Source organism: Rhinopithecus roxellana, chromosome 18 (genome assembly GCF_007565055.1).
Source record: "Rhinopithecus roxellana isolate Shanxi Qingling chromosome 18, ASM756505v1, whole genome shotgun sequence".
Lineage (NCBI taxonomy): Eukaryota > Metazoa > Chordata > Mammalia > Primates > Cercopithecidae > Rhinopithecus > Rhinopithecus roxellana.
Window position 1 is genome coordinate 11,560,862 of NC_044566.1, and position 18,700 is coordinate 11,579,561.

At 38.5% G+C, this 18,700-nt stretch overlaps 1 protein-coding gene across 2 annotated transcripts in view; it reads right to left on the reverse strand.

The window, feature by feature from the left end:
- ITGBL1 (integrin subunit beta like 1) overlaps nucleotides 1–3,519 on the reverse strand; it is a 257,157-nt gene extending 253,638 nt beyond the window's left edge. The window contains exons 1-2 of one of the 2 annotated variants that reach the window (XM_010354451.2): nucleotides 3,209–3,499; nucleotides 2,044–2,261 (exon numbers count right to left, since the gene is read on the reverse strand). In XM_010354451.2, the coding sequence (XP_010352753.1) occupies nucleotides 2,044–2,261; nucleotides 3,209–3,306 (316 nt within the window). In that variant the 5' untranslated portion in view covers nucleotides 3,307–3,499. Of the gene's footprint in view, nucleotides 1–2,043; nucleotides 2,262–3,208 lie in introns of both variants that reach the window. The other variant, XM_010354450.2, reaches the window with a different exon arrangement.
- Between the last annotated feature and the right edge of the window lie 15,181 nt (nucleotides 3,520–18,700).

Here is an 18,700-nt window from a genome sequence, read left to right on the forward strand (position 1 = left end):
GAATGAAATATTAGGCGATAACTTAGCTTTCATTCCAAAGGGCTACCCTTAATAATACTGCAGCTTGTAGGGCTGCAAAGTTAAATAAAAGTTGTGGCGTTCAATATTATTTTTTAGGCCAGGCGCGGTGGCTCAAGCCTGTAATCCCAGCACTTTGGGAGGCCGAGACAGGTGGATCACGAGGTCAGCAGATCGAGACCATCCTGGCTAATACAGTGAAACCCCGTCTCTACTAAAAAAAAATACAAAAAACTAGCCAGGTGAGGTGGCGGGCACCTGTAGTCCCAGCTACTCGGGAGGCTGAGGCAGGAGAATGGCGTAAACCTGGGAGGCGGAGCTTGCAGTGAGCTGAGATCCGGCCACTGCACTCCAGCCTGGGCGACAGAGCGAGACTCTGTCTCAAAAAAAATATATATATATATATTATTTTTTATTTTTATTTTATTATTTATTGAGATGAATTCTCAATCTCTGTCACCCAGGCTAAAGTGCAGAGGCGCAATCTTGGCTCTCTGCAACCTCCGCCTCCCAGGTTCAAGCAATTCTCCTGCCTCAGCCTCCCAAGTAGCTGGAATTACAGGCACACGCCACCATGCCCGGCTAATTTTTGTATTTTTAGTAGAGACTGGGTTTCACCATGTTGGCGAGGCTGGTCTTGAACTCCTGACCTCAAGTGATTCGCCTCCTTCGGCCTCCCAAAGTGCTGGGATTACAGGCATGAGCCACCCCACCCAGCATTCAGCATTTTTAAAGGGTTGATTCACAGCCTTCACAGGGAAAACAAACCAAGTAGATGCACCTGCGCCCCTCCAAATTTCTTCTATGACTATTTTTTGCATTGCCAAGCAGCCTGCATATTAAGTAACCTAACTTACACACTACTGGGCCCAGGTTCCAAGAAAAAACTATTCTGCTATAAACTCATTCTTGATCTTTCTATGTTAGTGTTGGCTGACTTATTAGTCTTAGCTACATTGAGTGTAAAATAAGTGGCTAGTTTTTCCTACAAATTTGCCAAACCCTGGCTGGAATGCATTGTGTTGTGCTTTCACTAACGGAGTTCTGTGTCACTCACAAGGCACTAATTGAAGCTGTTGGCCTTAAGTAAAATGACACATTTATCTGAAACAGGTAAAGAGGTTAAGGATGTTCTCTGGGAAGGAATTTTTTGACCCTTTCCAATATCAGAACCTGAATCACTCCTTAAAAATGTGCAAGGAAAATGAACGTATTTTCACTCCACCCTTACAAAATACCAAGTTTCATTGCAACTCAAAAATTCAAGCAGCTAGAACAATGCAGGAACAGTCGCTTCTAAGTAAATATGTGCCTGCTTATTTTTTTCCTTGTTATCGTTTTCTGATATGCACTCCTGCCTGTGAACTATATTCTAATGATGAGAGGGCAAATCAAGCTTCAAAGGCAAAACCTGCCTCCCTAGAATGCAGGAAAATAATACATCCCCCCCACCCACTGTTTCCTATGTAAAATAAAATACAGGCCTAAGATCTACAAATATTATGATTAACATTCTTGATAGGGATAGGAGAACCCAGTAAAATAACTCTATTTGTGAGGACATTGGGGAATTTAGTCTGTAATGAGGAACTTTAGAGGCAAGTGAGATTTTAGAATTAAGCAAATGACGACCACGTGCAATAGCTCACGTCCTGTAATCCCAACACTTTGGGAAGCCCAGGAGGGAGGATGGCTTGAGCCCAGGAGTTGGGGACCAGCCTGGGCAACATAGTAAGACCCCATCTTTTAAAAATCATAATTACAATAAAATATATAATTACAATAAAATATATAATTAAGTGAATGAATTTTTAAAGTATTACTTCAAGTTCGGAGCCTGGGGGATAAAAGTATTGTGATAAATGATGGCAGAATTAACTAGCCAAAGTGTGACAATTGCAGTAACTTAATTGGTGCTTACGTGAAAGGAAGCGTGTCCCCACCGTTCACTCTTCTAGGGAGTGGCGGAAATCACAGAAGAGGAGTTCCTACCTCCCGAAGGAGGAGACAGCGCAGTCCCCTTACCTGCACAGGTGCTCCCGTCGTAGGTCTCGCACACCCATTCGTGGCATTCACACAGGGGCCCGAAGAACATGCCCGGCTCAGTCACATGGCAGATGCAGACGCCGCAGTCGCAGCGGCCCCGGCCGTGGCACAGCGCGGCCCCCGGAGGCTGCCCAGGTGCGCGGCAGCGGCGCTCTGACTCGGCCCGGGACAGCCTGCAGGCGGCGCCCGGCCAGCTCCTGCGCGGGTAACGAGCAACCGGTAGGCCGGGTCAGACGCGGACACCGCCCCCTGCTCCCGAACCCACGTTTCCTCCCCAGTGTTCCCTCCAGGTGCAGACGCACAACCCCAAGAACAGGAAGCCTGAGGCCCACATCTCTCTGGGGTCCAAGCGCTGCCTGGAAGGGCTATATTTTCCCAAGCAAGCAGGTACCACCCACCAGAGAAATGACCAGGGCCCAAAATGTGTAAGGGGTGACCTGCCCCCCTGGACACAGGTCCCTCCTCCAGGTGAACAGAGGTGATCTGCCCTGCTCTTTGGTAGTTTGTCACTGAATCTTATATGCACATTTAGATTAAATACAAAGTAATCCAAGGTATGGCACTCAGCTGACTTTTCAGTTCTCCTTTAAAAAATGCCCCACTGCTATCTGATGGCCAATGGGCAGTTATATTATGGAAGAGAAGAGGTGAATATATAGAAAGAATTAGACATGTTATGATAGCATCGGGCATAATTTGCATTAAGCAGTCTTTAGGAACTCTACTTTTAAAAAGTTTAGTTTCACTATTGCAATGTGCCTCCGTCTCTTTCCGAATGTGATACAAAATATAGGACCTGTTGCTGCTGTTGGGAAACAGAGATCATTCTGCTTTATAGGCTGTGAGAAGATACAGGTACACATAGAATTTTAACTCATGGCAGAAATTCCTCCTGATATATATTTGCAGAAGTATAAATTGTATTTTTATTCAATGATTGCATTTTTCCAAAGGAAAAGCAAAAGGACAGACATGAGGCAATGCACAGTGTAGATATAAGGAGAGGGAATGGAACAGGTTGAAAACAGTTTATCCCGTGTCCAATTTAGGAACAACTCTTGGCTTAGGGCAGCCATCCTGCAAGCTTGAGCCCTGCCACATAAGCAGGGCAGGTCTCTGCTGAAGAACAACAAACCAAACTTACCTCAGAGATGGCGAGAAGCTTTGAGGAACAGCTGACAACCCAGCAAAGAGAAGGGAGGACGCCAGCAGCAAGAAGCTCCTGAAGCCTGGGGGATGCATGCTGAGCTCCTGGACTCCTCTGGGCGAGCTGCACTTCTGCAAGGTGGGGTTCACCAAGGGAAGCGGCAGGAGGGAGAGGTGCCACCCGCAGATGGCCGGGCAGACGGACCCACGGACACCCAGGCTTGCAGGTCCAGGGCTCCAGCCGGAGTTGCAGTTGCGTTGATGAGCTGCCTGTGAGGATTTGGGCAGCGGCACTGCTCTGGGCGGGGTGCTGGTGCCAAACCCCTCAGTGGAGAGTCTAGGCAGGGAAGTAATTAGAAACAGTTGTACAAGCAGATGGTTTATTTTGACATTAAAAAAAGTGTCCTGTTCACAGATTTGAGAAAATCATTTCTTTCTTCAAGTACAGGCCCCAGAAATATCTGACAAGAGAATATTTGGACTGGCCCATATTAAAGAGACCTTTAAAATAACCCCTGAGTTGTGAAGAAGAAGGGTGAGGCCAGTGACAGTGGTGTGAACACTTGGGTAGGGAATTAGTTTCACCACACGCTTTTAAAGAGACGTACTCTTTGGAGTTTGGGTTGGGGCAAGGGCAAGGAAATCTGGCAAATACAACATTTTCTTGCATTTATTATCCTTTGATTTAAACTGGATATTTCATTTCTTTAGTCTTTAAAAAGTGTGTCATGCTTCCAGCTGTTGAAGCCAGTAGCTTATCACACCACATTTTTTTCTTGACTTGGACAGTTTAAATTGTAGTTGTCTCCGATTCACCCCATTCTTCCCATAAGTCAAATGTGAGAAAAGAAAATTAAATGTTTATAGCATAAATTGCACTGAGAAACAATCGGTGTCATTTACTAAGCACCTACTATGTGCCAGTCATTTAGTATGTGTTCTCTAATTATGACAATAATCACACATTTATTTGTGCATTAGCAAATGGGGATTTAGCATCTAGCAGGTGCCAAGTTTTGTGCAAGATAGAATGAATATAACAGGGAACTAAGCAGACATAATCCCTGCTCTCTCAGAGTCCAATGAGGTATAAAGACATTAATCAAAACAAAACCACACAAACAAGGACGAACACAAAAGTGCAATGAGAAGTTACTTCCAGATGAGATACAGGCACGTGATCTAATCAAAGATGGTAGCATTTGAACACAAAACTGAAAATGGCATCTAATTAAATTGGGTGGAAATAAGAAGGAGATGGAAGAAGACAGGGAGGGGTTCTTACTCCCATTTTAAAGATAAAGAAACTGAGGGCAAAAGGTCAACTGACTTGCTCAAATTCATACAGGAAGTTAGTCGTATTTCAGCTGAAATCCAAAGCAGCATACACTATCCCCTACATTTGTGGTCATCTGGGAAAAGTGTGTAGAGGGTTATATGGAAGGAGGAAAACATTTTTCATTTACCCTAAGAAGAGCACTATGGATGCAATGCTTCCTCATGAAATGGAACCATTCAAGAATCACCTGTGGTCCCAGATCCTTAAAATCATGGATGAGTCATAACAGGATGGGATTTCTCCCTGTCATTTACATAAGTAGGTATAAGGGCAAGACCACCACTACACTTGCCTGCTGGAGCAAGAAAACAATGAAGGTCCTCTAATCATAGTCCATTTATTTTCTGTTTCTACTCCATTCTCCACCCTGTAATAGGGGAGGTTTTGCATGGGACACATCTGTGTATCCCCCTACCCCCCAACCCCTACCCACACAACTTAACCTTTTTCAAATAGCTGATTTTCTGGCCACCCTTAGATACAGGTGTGTACACACTGGTGGAGTCTTCTATGGCAAGGACAGGCTGGGGACAGGTATGCACAGTTTTGGGAGGATGTCTGGACCAGTAATTCTGGGGTCTTGGATACCCAAAATGTGGCTTAGAAAAAAAGGACACAGGTTCTGAGTTGGCAGGTTCCCTAAGTCACAAGAACTACAACCTGTGGGGGAAGAGTCTAAAAGAGAGACAGAATGGGAATTATTAAGTCAGTTGTTGTTAAAGTGTGGTCCATGGACCAGCAACGTCAGCATCATTTGAGAATTTGTGGAAATGCAAGTTCTCAGGCCCCAACCCCAGCTCTAAGGGATCACAGAGTACATTTGAATAATATCCCAAGATATCTATTTTTACATAATAATAGCTTGAGAAGACTGCAAATCACAGGGCTCAGGGCTGAGCCTGAGGGTGCCTGGATCTAAGAGTGGAACTTCCACCCACCTTTAGTACAAATTCTAGAGTTACATTTTATCCCGCCCACATGTGATAGTACAAGGACATAGGAACAGGCTTTCCTGTCAACATCTAGAAACCTAGTGACTCAGAGAATATGGTAATTATAGAAGGGAAGTATCTATTCCAAAGCCTGACTAGGAATTTGCAATAAAAACATGGAAGCTTTAATAAATGAGTCATGTATTGTTTACTCCTTGCATATTTTCTGAGGGAAAATTTATTATGAAATGGGGACTTGATAGTTGAACATTTTTAATGAATTTAAGTGATTTTTAACCTGCAATATTTTCATACAGTGTAGTATTCAATAAGCAATATTATCTTTAGTGTATTATTCAGCTTTGAAGTTAGTATGTACTAGGTGGCTGAGAAAATGTAAATGTTCAGATCATTACATTACTGTGACTCAGAAATAATATTCCTAGTCAGTTGAAATAGTTATATTGTGGCTGACTTGGTGACTCAGTCGAAAGTCTTGGATCCACAGAAACTCTGTCAAAATGAAAGGTTAACTTTAAATTTATGTCTTTTAGCATTTTTTTTTTTTTTTAACCAAAGTATTGAATGCCTTGGAAACACCTACTCCTTCCATTTTCCCAGTTTTCAGAACCTCAAGGACACATATGTGCCAAGAAAGGTCCTGAGTTTCTCACTTCAGCTGGCTGGGGACACAGCAGTGGGTTGGATGCATAATGAATGGTGCCTGAAAGGACCCAGTGCATCTGGAACTGAACTCAAAAAGATTGAAAACACCCTAGTCCTTGAATGTAGTCCTTCAGTCCTCAGGTTACACAATCAGAGAATTTCAGCTTTCAAGGTATTTTTTAAAGGTTGTCTAGTTCAAAACTAAATTTGTTGATAACATACCGTATATTTGCCAAGTAATTAGGTGGCCTTGGTTAAAAAAAAAAAAAAAAAAATTAAGAGGACCACATCCTTTTCTGAGAATTACTTTGAAGGTTTCACCCCTTGGTTCCGGGTCTACTCTAAAAAGACATTTAAAATAATATCCTAGGCACAAGCCTTGAATCAAATATTCAATGATGTAATAGTATATTCCCCAGTCTATATAACGCCCAAACAATTCTACACCCAAACAATTCTATACTTCTTAAAGATAAATATTTTCATTGCCTTCACCTCTTCCTTATGTATTATAACTTTAAGCTTTCAACGCCCTGATTTTCTGATTTTGCTTTTTCTGGGATGGATGCCTTTTGGAAAGTATGATATATACAACTGAAACCATTCAGTGGCCTAATGGATGTGGAATAGATCAGGACTTTCAGTATTCTTATTTCATATGCTATATTTCTACCAATAAAAATGAAGGTCATGTTTGCTTTTTTGAAGGCCACGCTGTCCCAGTTGTGTGCTTTTATAAGGGTATTTTTCCCCAAACATAAATTGATTTATTATTTTTCATCTAAACTTAGTTATTTTATCCAGTCAGTAAAAATAACTATGGTTACTTGTGTTATATTTGTTTCACCTTCTCAAAAGTAAATATGATGGACACACATTCTGTACCTTTATTCAAATAATTAACAAGATATTTGAAAAAAAATTAGGCTGAGGACCAAGTTTAGATACAACCTTTAAGACAATATTAGCCTCTTAGCACATATTGAATAGGCCATCCAACCACTTACAAGTGTACTGAGTTGTCTGATATGAACCTATTTCTTCATTTTGCCCAGAAAAATATTATGAAAGATCCCATCAGTTGCTTTGCTATTCTTACTTTACCATGTAAATAGGCTACCACTTTTTTCTGCCATTATCTAAAATAGTGCCCAATACATATTACATTCTTGATATATATTTATGGCAAAAATAAATTAACTAAAAATGGTGTACAACATGAATAATAAATTTATGAGTCAACAAAGGATGCAGGTGATATAGTGGATTCTGGATCAGTTGTCAGATGACATTTTGGCCTTAGGTATCCCCTGAGATGACTGTGGATTCAACTTGAATCTATATAACACCAGATCCTTTTCCTATATTCCCAATTTTTGTTAATTATATCATTTTAACTTAATCCCTATAGACATAATTGTGAGAGTTACCTTTGGTACCTGTCTACAGTTCATCTGGATTTTCTGGTAAATCCCTGAATCACATTGAGCCCACCTCCTAGTAATCTAGCCTTCCACTTCAACGTATTTATTTCAGATCTTCATATTGTATCTTGTACACTATTGCTATAACCTCCCGACTGGTCTCTCTGCATTTATTCTTATCTTTTTGTGTCTACATTTATCCTGCTCCCTCAGACATCTTTCTAGCATGCAAATTATCATCACATCCATTCCCTGTTGAAAATATTTTAGTAGCTCTCCATTCATAGTATAAAGCCCAAATACTCTCTGAGTTCATATAAGATGCTTTATGTTTGGACTCTGACTGTCCCCCTAGTAGATGTTGTGGTTCCTCCGAGATCACCTCTCTGGGGCCCATGCACCCACCCATCTTGCTGATGACACTAGTAACTGCTGATAACTCACAGCTGCCCCTCTCACTGAGACTTGCCCTGTGCATAAGAGGACAGGCTTCCCGGAGGCTGATCACTCAGATTCAGAACAGTTCCCTAATCTCTACCTCCAACAGTATTGATATCATTAAGCCTCTCATATTTGGAAACTGTACAGCTGGACAGCTCCATCATTGTGCTTCTTTCAACAATGCAGAAAAGACTCAAAAACTCAAAAACTGAAAGCAATAAGATGTGTGAGGTGTGAGGTTAACAAGAAGATTTGTACAAACACTTTTAGAGGAGAAATTTGACCTCAGAACTTCACCTATGATCTTTCAGATAGGAAGTTACCTCTTTACCAACTCCATTGAGACCCCAGGCTTTAGACTCAGGAATGCTGGACACAGCAGAAGGCAGTATGAAATAAAACAGGAATTAAGTGAAACTGAACCATCTGAACAGTGATCCTCACCCCGTTTCCTTACTTGGCGTATACCAGTCTTATTTCCCTCAGGGGCTATCGATTAAACTGTTCGTTTTTAGAAAACTGATTATATATATATATATATAAACAAACAATGGATGTGAATGTGAATATTTGAGGCTTTCATAAAAAAAAAAAAAAAGGTATGATGGAGCTCACCCTCAATAGGTCCCACTAACATACTGTGAATTTACACTCTTACTTTCAAAACCACACTTTTCATAAAAAGATCACTAAGGATTACTAGGCACCAGAACTTCAAGGAGCCCCTCCAAAATAAAAGGCCCAAGTCAAAACAAACAAGCAACTAAAAAAACAAGCACAAATGAAAGAAACTCAGATGGCATCGATGATGAAGGCAACAGGAAGCAAGTAAGAAAGTATAATCCCTCTTCTCAGAGATCTAAGAAGATCTGGGCTTACAAAAATGTGCAGCCATAAGAATAGGACAATCAAAAACGAATGAAGTGCCCAGAAAACAAATTATAAATTAGCTGAAAAGAAGCCACTAAAAAAGTTGAAAAATAAATGAGGAAAAGTTTCCTAAAAATGAAAGCCAAAACAGAGATACAAATAAAGACTAAAAAATTAAATGACTCATCTATGAGATTCGACATCTAACTGATAGGAGTTCTGGAAAGGGAACAGGAAAAATAATGAAGGGGATAAAATTATTGAAGAAAAATTCAAGAAAATTTCCCCAAACTGAAGACCGTGAGTTTCCAGATTGTATAGTCTCATTTAACAGGTAAAAAGATGAAAGAAAAGGATGGAAACCAAGGAACATCTTGGGGAAATTTCAGAATGATAGGAAAGTAATTTTTTTTTTAACTTTCCAAACGAGAATAAATGGTCACATACAGAGAACCAGGAACTAGAGTGGTATTGGATGTTTTAATAGTAACATTGGAAGCAATTTTTAAAATTCAGAATGGTGGTGATTGTCAGGCCATAATTCTATTTCCAACATACTGCTAATTAAAATACTTTCCGATATATTGGTTTTTAAAAATGTTTCATGCTGGCACCCTTCCTGGGAAGCTGATAGAAGATCTGGTTCACTACTCTCAGGTCAAAAAATCAAGAAAGGAAAGACAGGGGATACAGAAATTCAGATAAAAGTCAGAAGAGGCCGGGCGCGGTGGCTCAAGTCTGTAATCCCAGCACTTTGGGAGGCCGAGGCGGGAGGATCACGAGGTCAGGAGATCGAGACCATCTTGGCTAACACGGTGAAATCCCGTCTCTACTAAAAATACAAAAAAAAAAAAAAAACTAGCCGGGCGAGGTGGCGGGCACCTGCAGTCCCAGCTACTCAGGAGGCTGAGGCAGGAGAATGGCGTAAACCCGGGAGGCGGAGCTTGCAGTGAGCCGAGATCGTGCCACTGCACTCTAGCCTGGGTGACAGAGCAAGACTCCATCTCAAAAAAAAAAAAAAAAAAAAAAGCTCAGAAGAAAAATGAAGATAAATAATGAAGTTAAGGGGAATTTCAAAGGCACGTTCTATGTTGCAGAACAACTAGTCTTGACTGCTGTATAACAATGTATGGCTTTAGAAGGCAGATCTTCAAGAAAACAGAAAATGGACCTACCAGATCTCGCCTGATAAATTTGACAAGTAGAAGTATTGGATTAAGAGGAAAACAAATCATATGTACATAGACAACCAAGCAAATAGAAAATGGGTAATATCACCAAATTGGGAAGCAGGGGTATAGAGGAAATGGAATGGTAATATGAGAGAGCTAAAGTCTTCTCCACCACAAATCAACTACAAGCAGCACAAACACATACTTAGAAACATGGAGGTAAATGCCACTGGGGAGAATGGCACTGCAATTGATTCAGGGTAGAGAAGTTGAATGTTCTTGCCTCAGGGTAGCCACACTGGAGGAGGTAGAAGGATGGGACAGGGGATTCCTACATAAGTCTATCAGTAGTGCATCATTTGGCTTTTAAAACTGTTTTCAAGGATCATATTCCTTTAAAAATAATGAAATTCATATGTATACGAAGGCCACGTAGTGGTGAGAGATGATCCAGTTCTTAGGGCATGAATTTCTATTCAGTGAAGTCCACTCTGCACTGGCAGGGCACTACCCCTACCTCTTCTCTGAGAGTGCTGGGGTCTTCTTCCTAGCATCACCCAACAGTCTCTTGTCTACATGCATCAATTAATCAACTCATTGTGCAAACATCCCCACTACATAAAGCATTCCCATGACTCTTCCATTTCAGGGGCTGAAATGCAAGCGTAAGATGATAAATTTACTCAAGATTTTAGTAGGAAATGACTGGAAATCTTGGCAAATCCAGTCTTTGTTGCTTCATTTCTAGTCATACACTTCTATTCATCATTGGAGATCAAAGTTCTTTCTAGGCTAAACCCTTCCTTTAATTATGGCTTGTCTGGATATAATCTCTCTTTTCTTTTACTTTAAAGTGATGCCAAGCTTTAAAAGCAAGCTGAATTGTGAGATATTAAGCATTATTATTATAACTTCTCCAGCAGATTATTTGGGAGAATATGACAGTTTGACCTCCTTCAAGCTTCTCCAAGGACGGGTCTGAGACTGCAGAAATGTAAATGTGAACCAACATGACAGCAGTTCTTACTGTCAATCAAAATGTGGGTGTGGATAAAGATCTCTCCAGGGCTAGAAGATCTTAAATAATCATACCAAGCCCTGTTGTTCACTTGTTTGCTTTTTTTTTTTTTTTTTTGGACACTGACTTAGTTGACCAACACAAACTGGTTTGGTCATTCAGAAGGATTTTTGATAACATCAGCAGCGTCAGGTGGTTCCCAACAGAGGGACAAAGGAGAGCTGTAAGTTTCTGCCCCACAAACTATTAGGCATTTATCACAAAGAAAGCGAGCCTCAGACCTGAAATAGCCAAACACATAGGCATTTATCAGCAAACATGCAAGAGTGGTCACACAGCCTATCTGGAAAAGTAATATCCCTACCCCTCTGTGTTCTGATATACCAACCTGAGCTTTGTATAGAAGCTTCCCTCTGAATCTTCTGAAGCATATTCAGTGGCATTTTTACCACACACAGGATTGGCAAATCTCTTGGAGTCAAGGTCTTTAGTGAATATAACCAGAACCCATGGCCTCTAGACCTCATGTACCTCAAAGCTGGTGTAACTGATGGGCTGGCTGGTTTTAACACTTTATTTACGCAAGAGCATCACTCCAAGCCAACTGCTTATCTTAAACAACATAATCCCACCAATTAAAAATGGATTCTAATATTCATTATACTGATAAAGCACATCTAAAGTATGATACAAATAAGGATCAATGTATGCACACACACCACACTACACATTATACACATGTTGAAGCAATTCGAAATAACCACGAATACAGATCGTACAGGTTAAAGCAGTTTCAAATGTGTGTATCTCTTTTTGTGAACTTGCTTCTGTTTTTCAGCTGCCCCCTCACTTATTGTATTACCTATATAAACTCAGACCAAGGTACGCCATGCTCTGACCATGACTATCCTTGGAAATGGCAGAATATTCTTGTTCAATTCAGTTCTAGGTACTTATAATTTCTCTGCAAAATCAGCATTTGTATCTTTACACAATATCTCCCTTCCTTCATTCCTTCCTTCCCTCTCCCCTCACTCTCTTTCACTGATTCTTCCTCCCACTATTACATTGCTCCATAAATTTCTGTTGATCACTTACTTCCCAAATCCTACAAAGCCTTGTGCGATGTGGCTCTGTCAGTCTGTCTAACCTCATCTCTCATTACTGTTCCCCTTTCTCACTACTCTCCAATCATTCAGAGCCTTTCTGTTTCTCACATGTTTCTAGAACATCCTAAGCTTGTTCTTTGCCTCAGTGCCCCTTTGCAAGGATCCCTCTCCCCCAGGTCATGTGCTGAGTATCTTCTCTTCGAATGCCACCTTCTTAAAGAGCAGACTGATCCCTGATTGATTGTGCTGTCTAAAGCCACTCCCTTGTCAAGAACCCTTTACCCCATTTTATTTTATTGATAGTACTTACAAGGATCTAATATTATTGTTTCCATTTCTTTATCTACTTGTGAATAATCTACTACTCCCCCATTTCAACGCAAGTTCCATGAGAGCAGGGACCATATCTCTCTTGTTCTTTGCTGTAACTCCAGTATCTTGCACAGAGTAAAGCCTCAACAAGTGTTTGCTGAGAAAATGAATTACAAAATAAATGAATAAGTAAATAAATGGTTTAAAAATTTTGATACATTTTGATTAAACTCAACCTTTTGAACTAAATGAGAGTATTTCAAGCTTAATGGAAGGAAAAAATCAACGTGCAGTAATGAGATGAGTTTAGGCAATTAAAATATAAAAATCAAACAAAATTCTATCATGAAAAACATCAAGAAAGTCAATCTACAGTTAGATAATAAACAGCACCTACTGAACTCTCCATATATGTGTGGCAGTAACTGTTACAATCACTTACAGTCAAATGTGAAGTTTAAAAAAAAAATCTCAATTTCACTCAAAACCTACTTGAATAATATTTTCACTCAAAGGCACCTTCCAGGTTTTCAAATAGTAAAAGGCACACCAAAGTTTTTAGGAAGGCTAAATATTCCCAGGCAGCAATAAAAATAAGTTTGCATTTCCAAGAAAAAGAGCTTCTCAGCTGAGCCAGATCTGTGGAATTAGAAAAGGAAAAAAAAAAAGGTGTATAGTTAACATCTTTTCCAGATGTTAGCACAGAACCAGAGGGCTTTTTTCCCTCCCACATAGCAAAACACCTGGAAATATTAGGAGTCTCTGGGATGAGAAATATTCTTTCACTCTTCTGAATATTTCTGCAGTTCCAGTTGATGCTAGAAGGAAATTTTAGGAAAAAAATCTAGGAGTCATTTTCATTGACTTTAGGGGAAAAGAAATTTATCACGTAAACATTATTTTATGCCAATGAATAGACTTTTAATTCTTAAAGTGGTATTTAGCTGTTAATAAGCGGGAGGATGTAACTAGGCACACAAGTGGCATGGAGACTTAACTGTTCAGAGATGAATTCTGCTGCTGGCTTTGTCATCCAATAGCTGACGACCTTGGCCAGGTTTCTTAACCTGCTAAATTCCAGTTTCCATAATGGCATGCTTGAAGGGAATACCAGTTTTCTCTAATGCTGAACTTCTGTGATTATATTTTTACTATGTATTTGTCCACACTGTCTTCTAGTAATAGATGAAGAACAGATACACATACACACGCATATGTACACGTGTGTGCACACACACATATATACACATATATAAACTTATGCATATATACATATGTGTATATTTTATATATTTATATAATCTATGTATAAATGTATATAAATACTTCATTTCCAACTCTAATATGTATGTAGGTTTTATATGTATATGTTTTATATATTTTAATATATGACAAAATATTTTATGTAATATTAAATATATATTACATATAATAATATATAAAATACATTATATAAAATATATATTATATATATTTTAAAAATTTTTTATTTTAATAGGTTTTTGGGGAACAGGTAGTATTTAGTTACATGAGTAAGTTCTTTAATGGTGATTTGTGAGATTTTGGCGCACCCATCACCCAAGCAGTATACACAGAACCCAGTTTGTAGCGTTTTATCCCTCACTCCATTCCCTTTCACCCCAAGTTCCCAAAGTTTATTGTATCATTCTTATGCCTTTGCATCCTCATATCTTAGCCCCCAACTTATGAGTGAGAACATACGATGTTTGGTTTTTCCTTCCTGGGTTACTTCACTTAGAATAATGCTCTCCCATCCAGGTTGCTGCAAATGCCATTAATTCGTTCCTTTTTACAGCTAAGTAGCATTCCACTGTGTGTGTGTGTGTGTGTGTGTGTGTGTGTCATAGTTTCATTATCCACTCATTGATTGATGAGCGTTTGGGCTGGTTCCATATTTTTGCAATTGCAAATTGTGCTGCTGTAAGCATGTATGTGCAAGTATCTTTTTCTTATAATGACTTCTTTTCCTCTGGGTAGATACCCAGTAGTTGGACTGCTGGATCAAATGATAGTTCAACTTTTAGGTCTTTAAGGAATCTCCACACTGTTTTCCATATTGGTTGTATTAGTTTACATTCCCACCAGCAGTGTAAAAGTGTTCCTTGTTCACAGCATCCATGCCAACATCTATGAATTTTTATTGTGGTCATTCTTCTGAAAGGAAGGTGGTATTACATTGTGGTTTTGATTTGCATTTTCCTGATCATTAGTGATGTTGAGCATTTTTTCGTATGTTGGTTGGCCATTTGCATATCTTCTTTTGAGAATTGTCTACTAATGACCTTAGCCCAGTTTTGGTGGGATTGTTTTTTTTTTGCTGATTTGTTTGAGATCTTTGTAGATTCTGGATATTTGTCCTTTGTCAGATATATAGATTGTGAAGATTTTTCTCTCTGTGAGTTGTCTGTTTATTCTGCTGACTGTTCCTTTTCCCATGTAAAAGCTCTTTAGTTTAATTAAGTCCCACCTATTTATCTTTGTTTTTGTTCCATTTGCTTTGGGGTTCTTGGTCATTAAATCTTTGCCTAAGCCAATCTCTAGAAGGGTTTTTCTGATGTTATCTTCTAGAATTTTTATAGTTTCAGGTCTTAAATTTAAGTCCTTGATCCATCTTGAGTTGATTTTTATATGAGGTGAGAGATGAGGATCCAGCTTCATTCTCCTCCATGTGACTTGCCAATTATCCCAGCACAATTTGTTGAATAGGGTGTCCTTTCCTGCTTTATGTTTTTGTTTGCTTTGTTGAAGATCAGTTGGCGGTAAGTATTTGGGTTTATTTCTATTCTGTTCCATTGGCAGTTGGCTGTAAGTATTTGGGTTTATTTCTATTCTGTTCCATTAGTCTGTGTGCCTATTTTTATGCCAGTACCATGCTGTTTGGTGAGTATGGCCTTATAGTAGAGTTTGAAATCAGGTAATATGATGTCTCTAGATTTGTTCTTTTTGCTTAGTCTTGCTTTGGTTATGTGGGCTCTTTTTTAGTTCCATATGAATTTTAGGATTTTTTTTTTTTTTTTGTAGTTCTATGAAGAATGATGGTAGCATTTTGATGGGAATTGCACTGAATTTGTAGATTGCTTTTGGCAGTATGATCAATTTCTCAATATTGATTCTACCCATCTATGAGCATGGGATGTGTTTTCATTTGTTTGTGTCATCTATGATTTCTTTCAGCAGTGTTTTGTAGTTTTCCTTGTAGAGGTCATTGACCTTCTTGGTTAGGTATATTCCTAAGGTTTTTATTTTTTTATTTTCATTTTTACTTTACAGCTATTGTAAAAGGGGTTGAGTTCTTGATTTGATTCTTAGCTTGGTCACTGTTGGTATATAGCAGAGCTACTGATTTGTTTACATTAATTTTGTATCCTGAAACTTTGCTGAATTCATTTATAAGTTCTGGGAGCTTTTTGGAGGAGTCTTTAGGATTTTCTAGGTATACAACAGTATCATCGGCACAGTGACAGTTTGACTTCCTCTTTACTGATTTGGATACAATTTATTTTTTTCTCTTGGCTGATTGCTTGGGCTAGGACTTCCAGTACTCTGTTGAAGAGGAGTGGTGAAGGTGAACATCCTTGTCTTTTTCCAGTTCTCAGAGGGAATGCTTTCAACTTTTCTCCATTATTATGTTGGCTGTGGGTTTGTCATAGATGGCTTTTATTATTTTAAAGCATGTCCCTTGTATGCCAATTTTGCTGAGAGCTTTAATCATAAAAAGATGCTGGATTTTGTCAAGTGCTTTTTTTTGCATGTATTGAGATGATCATGTGATATTTGTTTATAATTCTGTTTATGTGGTATATCACATTTATTGACTTGCGTATGTTAAATCATCCCTGCATCCCTGGTACGAAACCCACTTGATCATGGCAGATCATCTTTTTGATATGCTGTTGGATTCAGTTAGCTAGTATTTTGTTAAGTATTTTTGCATCTATGTTCATCAGGGATATTGGTCTGTAGTGTTCTTTTTTTGTTATGTCCTTTCCTGGTTTTGGTATTAGTGTGATGCTAGCTTCATAGAATGATTTAGGGAGGATTCCCTCCTTCCTTATCTTGTAGAATAGTGTCAATAGGATTGGTGCTTTGTTTATATATTATATACAACAGATTAATAAACATATATATATATCCTACATACATATTAGAGTTGGAAATGATGAAAACTAGTATGAGTCTTCTGCTAATAGGCATTCATCTAGAGCTATTTTATATAGCATAAGTTTCCAGAAGTTAAAAATATACTTCATTCATGTGTATTTTGATCTGAACTCTGTGCCAATACCTTTCCTACTACACAGTCTGGTTCACTAGGGCTACGCTCGGGAACCACAGGCCATGAACTATATACAGGTTCCATGAAGAGAGATGCTCACGAGGTTGTGTGCCAGTGCCAAGAGACTCTGTCCTGAACTGTGTAAGACACTAAAACGTGTTATGGGAATAATAATCACAGTATAAAAGCCCGTATGAGAGCCCAAGCATTTTCCCATAATAATATTGAACTTATAAAACTGACATTATATGGATTTTGGTGTAATTTCTTTGGCCATAAACGTTGCCTTATTGTGATGAAAATTGCCCACAAAACTTTTTCATTTTCGTAAACAGAAAATGATATTTAGTCATAGATATTTTTATTTGATGTAACAATCTAGATAAATTACTAAGAGTAAGATATGAATTAAATTTCTTTAAGAAAAAAGGGAGGGGTAATAAGACCAGTCACCAAAAAAAAAAAAAAAAAAAAAAAAATAGAGTAGCTTGAGTGAGAAAAGTATTGAATGATAAAGCCAGCAACTTGTTACCTCCTCTGTGGGTAGCCCAGTCAATTACCACTTCTTCTATCACCTTCTGCTTTCCTCTTGACTAGGCAACACAATAAATTACACTTGCCTTTCAAGCTCTAGTTGAAATGATCAAGCAACTTGTTCCTTTAGTTACTTTAGCCCCTAAATCAGTCAGTTTGGCATTGTGGAGTCAAATGAAGCTTTACATTAAACGGTTCTTGAAAACCTAAATATTCTTAGAAGTGTCCAGATGTACTGAAAGACTGTTTAATACAATGGGAAAAAATGCAGTTCATTGTTTTTTAATTGTCATGTTTTAAAGTAACTGTCTTGCTAGGTCTATTTATAATTGATTAGATATAAACGCAGAAAAAAGAGCATATACTTCTTTCTGTTAATGAGAAACCTCTATTATGGAGCAAGAAGATATTAATTGGATGGTTTATCTTCTATATTTTTATTTTCATTGTGTTTGTTATTTTAAAGAATTCTTTATAATGACTTACCTAAGTTATTTAAGTAACAACAAATAAAAAATCAAGTCCATTCACTTTCATTAAGAACTTATGATATATCAATTACTTTCCATGCCATATTTATCAAATATAACGATCCATTGAGAGATTTTTCATCATTTTATGTACCACTGTAAAAGAAAAAAAATAGGCCTAACTAAACTATGACACATGTTCTTATCAGATTTTAATTTTGTATTTATTGAAAGAGATATTTTAGGCTTATTTAGAAGTGTATTTTTTTCATATCTCCCTATTGCAGTTCTGCATTGCTTAACAACAGAGTCTGCCCGGAGACATGCATCACTAGGCAATTTCATCACTGTGTGAGCATCACAGAGTGTACTTTGACACACCCTGATAGCCTACTATGCACCTGGGCTGTATGGTGTAGCCTATTTCCTCCAGGCTGCAAATCTGTACGGGATGTTACTATACTGAATCCTGGAGACAACTGTAACACAATAGTAAGTATATGTATATCTAAATGTATGTAAACATAGAAAAGAAATCTAAAAATATGGTTTTATAACCTTAATGGGTTCCCCATCATTTGGATCCCTTGTTTACCAAAACATCATTATACTGGTATATTATCATACAGAAATAAAGAAAAACACAGGTGAAATAAATTAATTGAGATTTTCCTAAAACTCCTTTGGAGATTCCAACTAGTCACTTTTCAACTTGGAAACGTATGACTGTGTTTTTCATCCTCTGATGATATATTGTCCTTAAGTGCAGGTGATGCAGTTTTACTTAAAACAACCTATAAAAGAAGCCAAATCCCTTTGGTGCTGAGTTCTTTGTATATTCCTATAGCTGGCCAATTTTTTATTCCAACTTCTAGAAGTTTTCTGAACTCAGTTGAGTCACCGTGG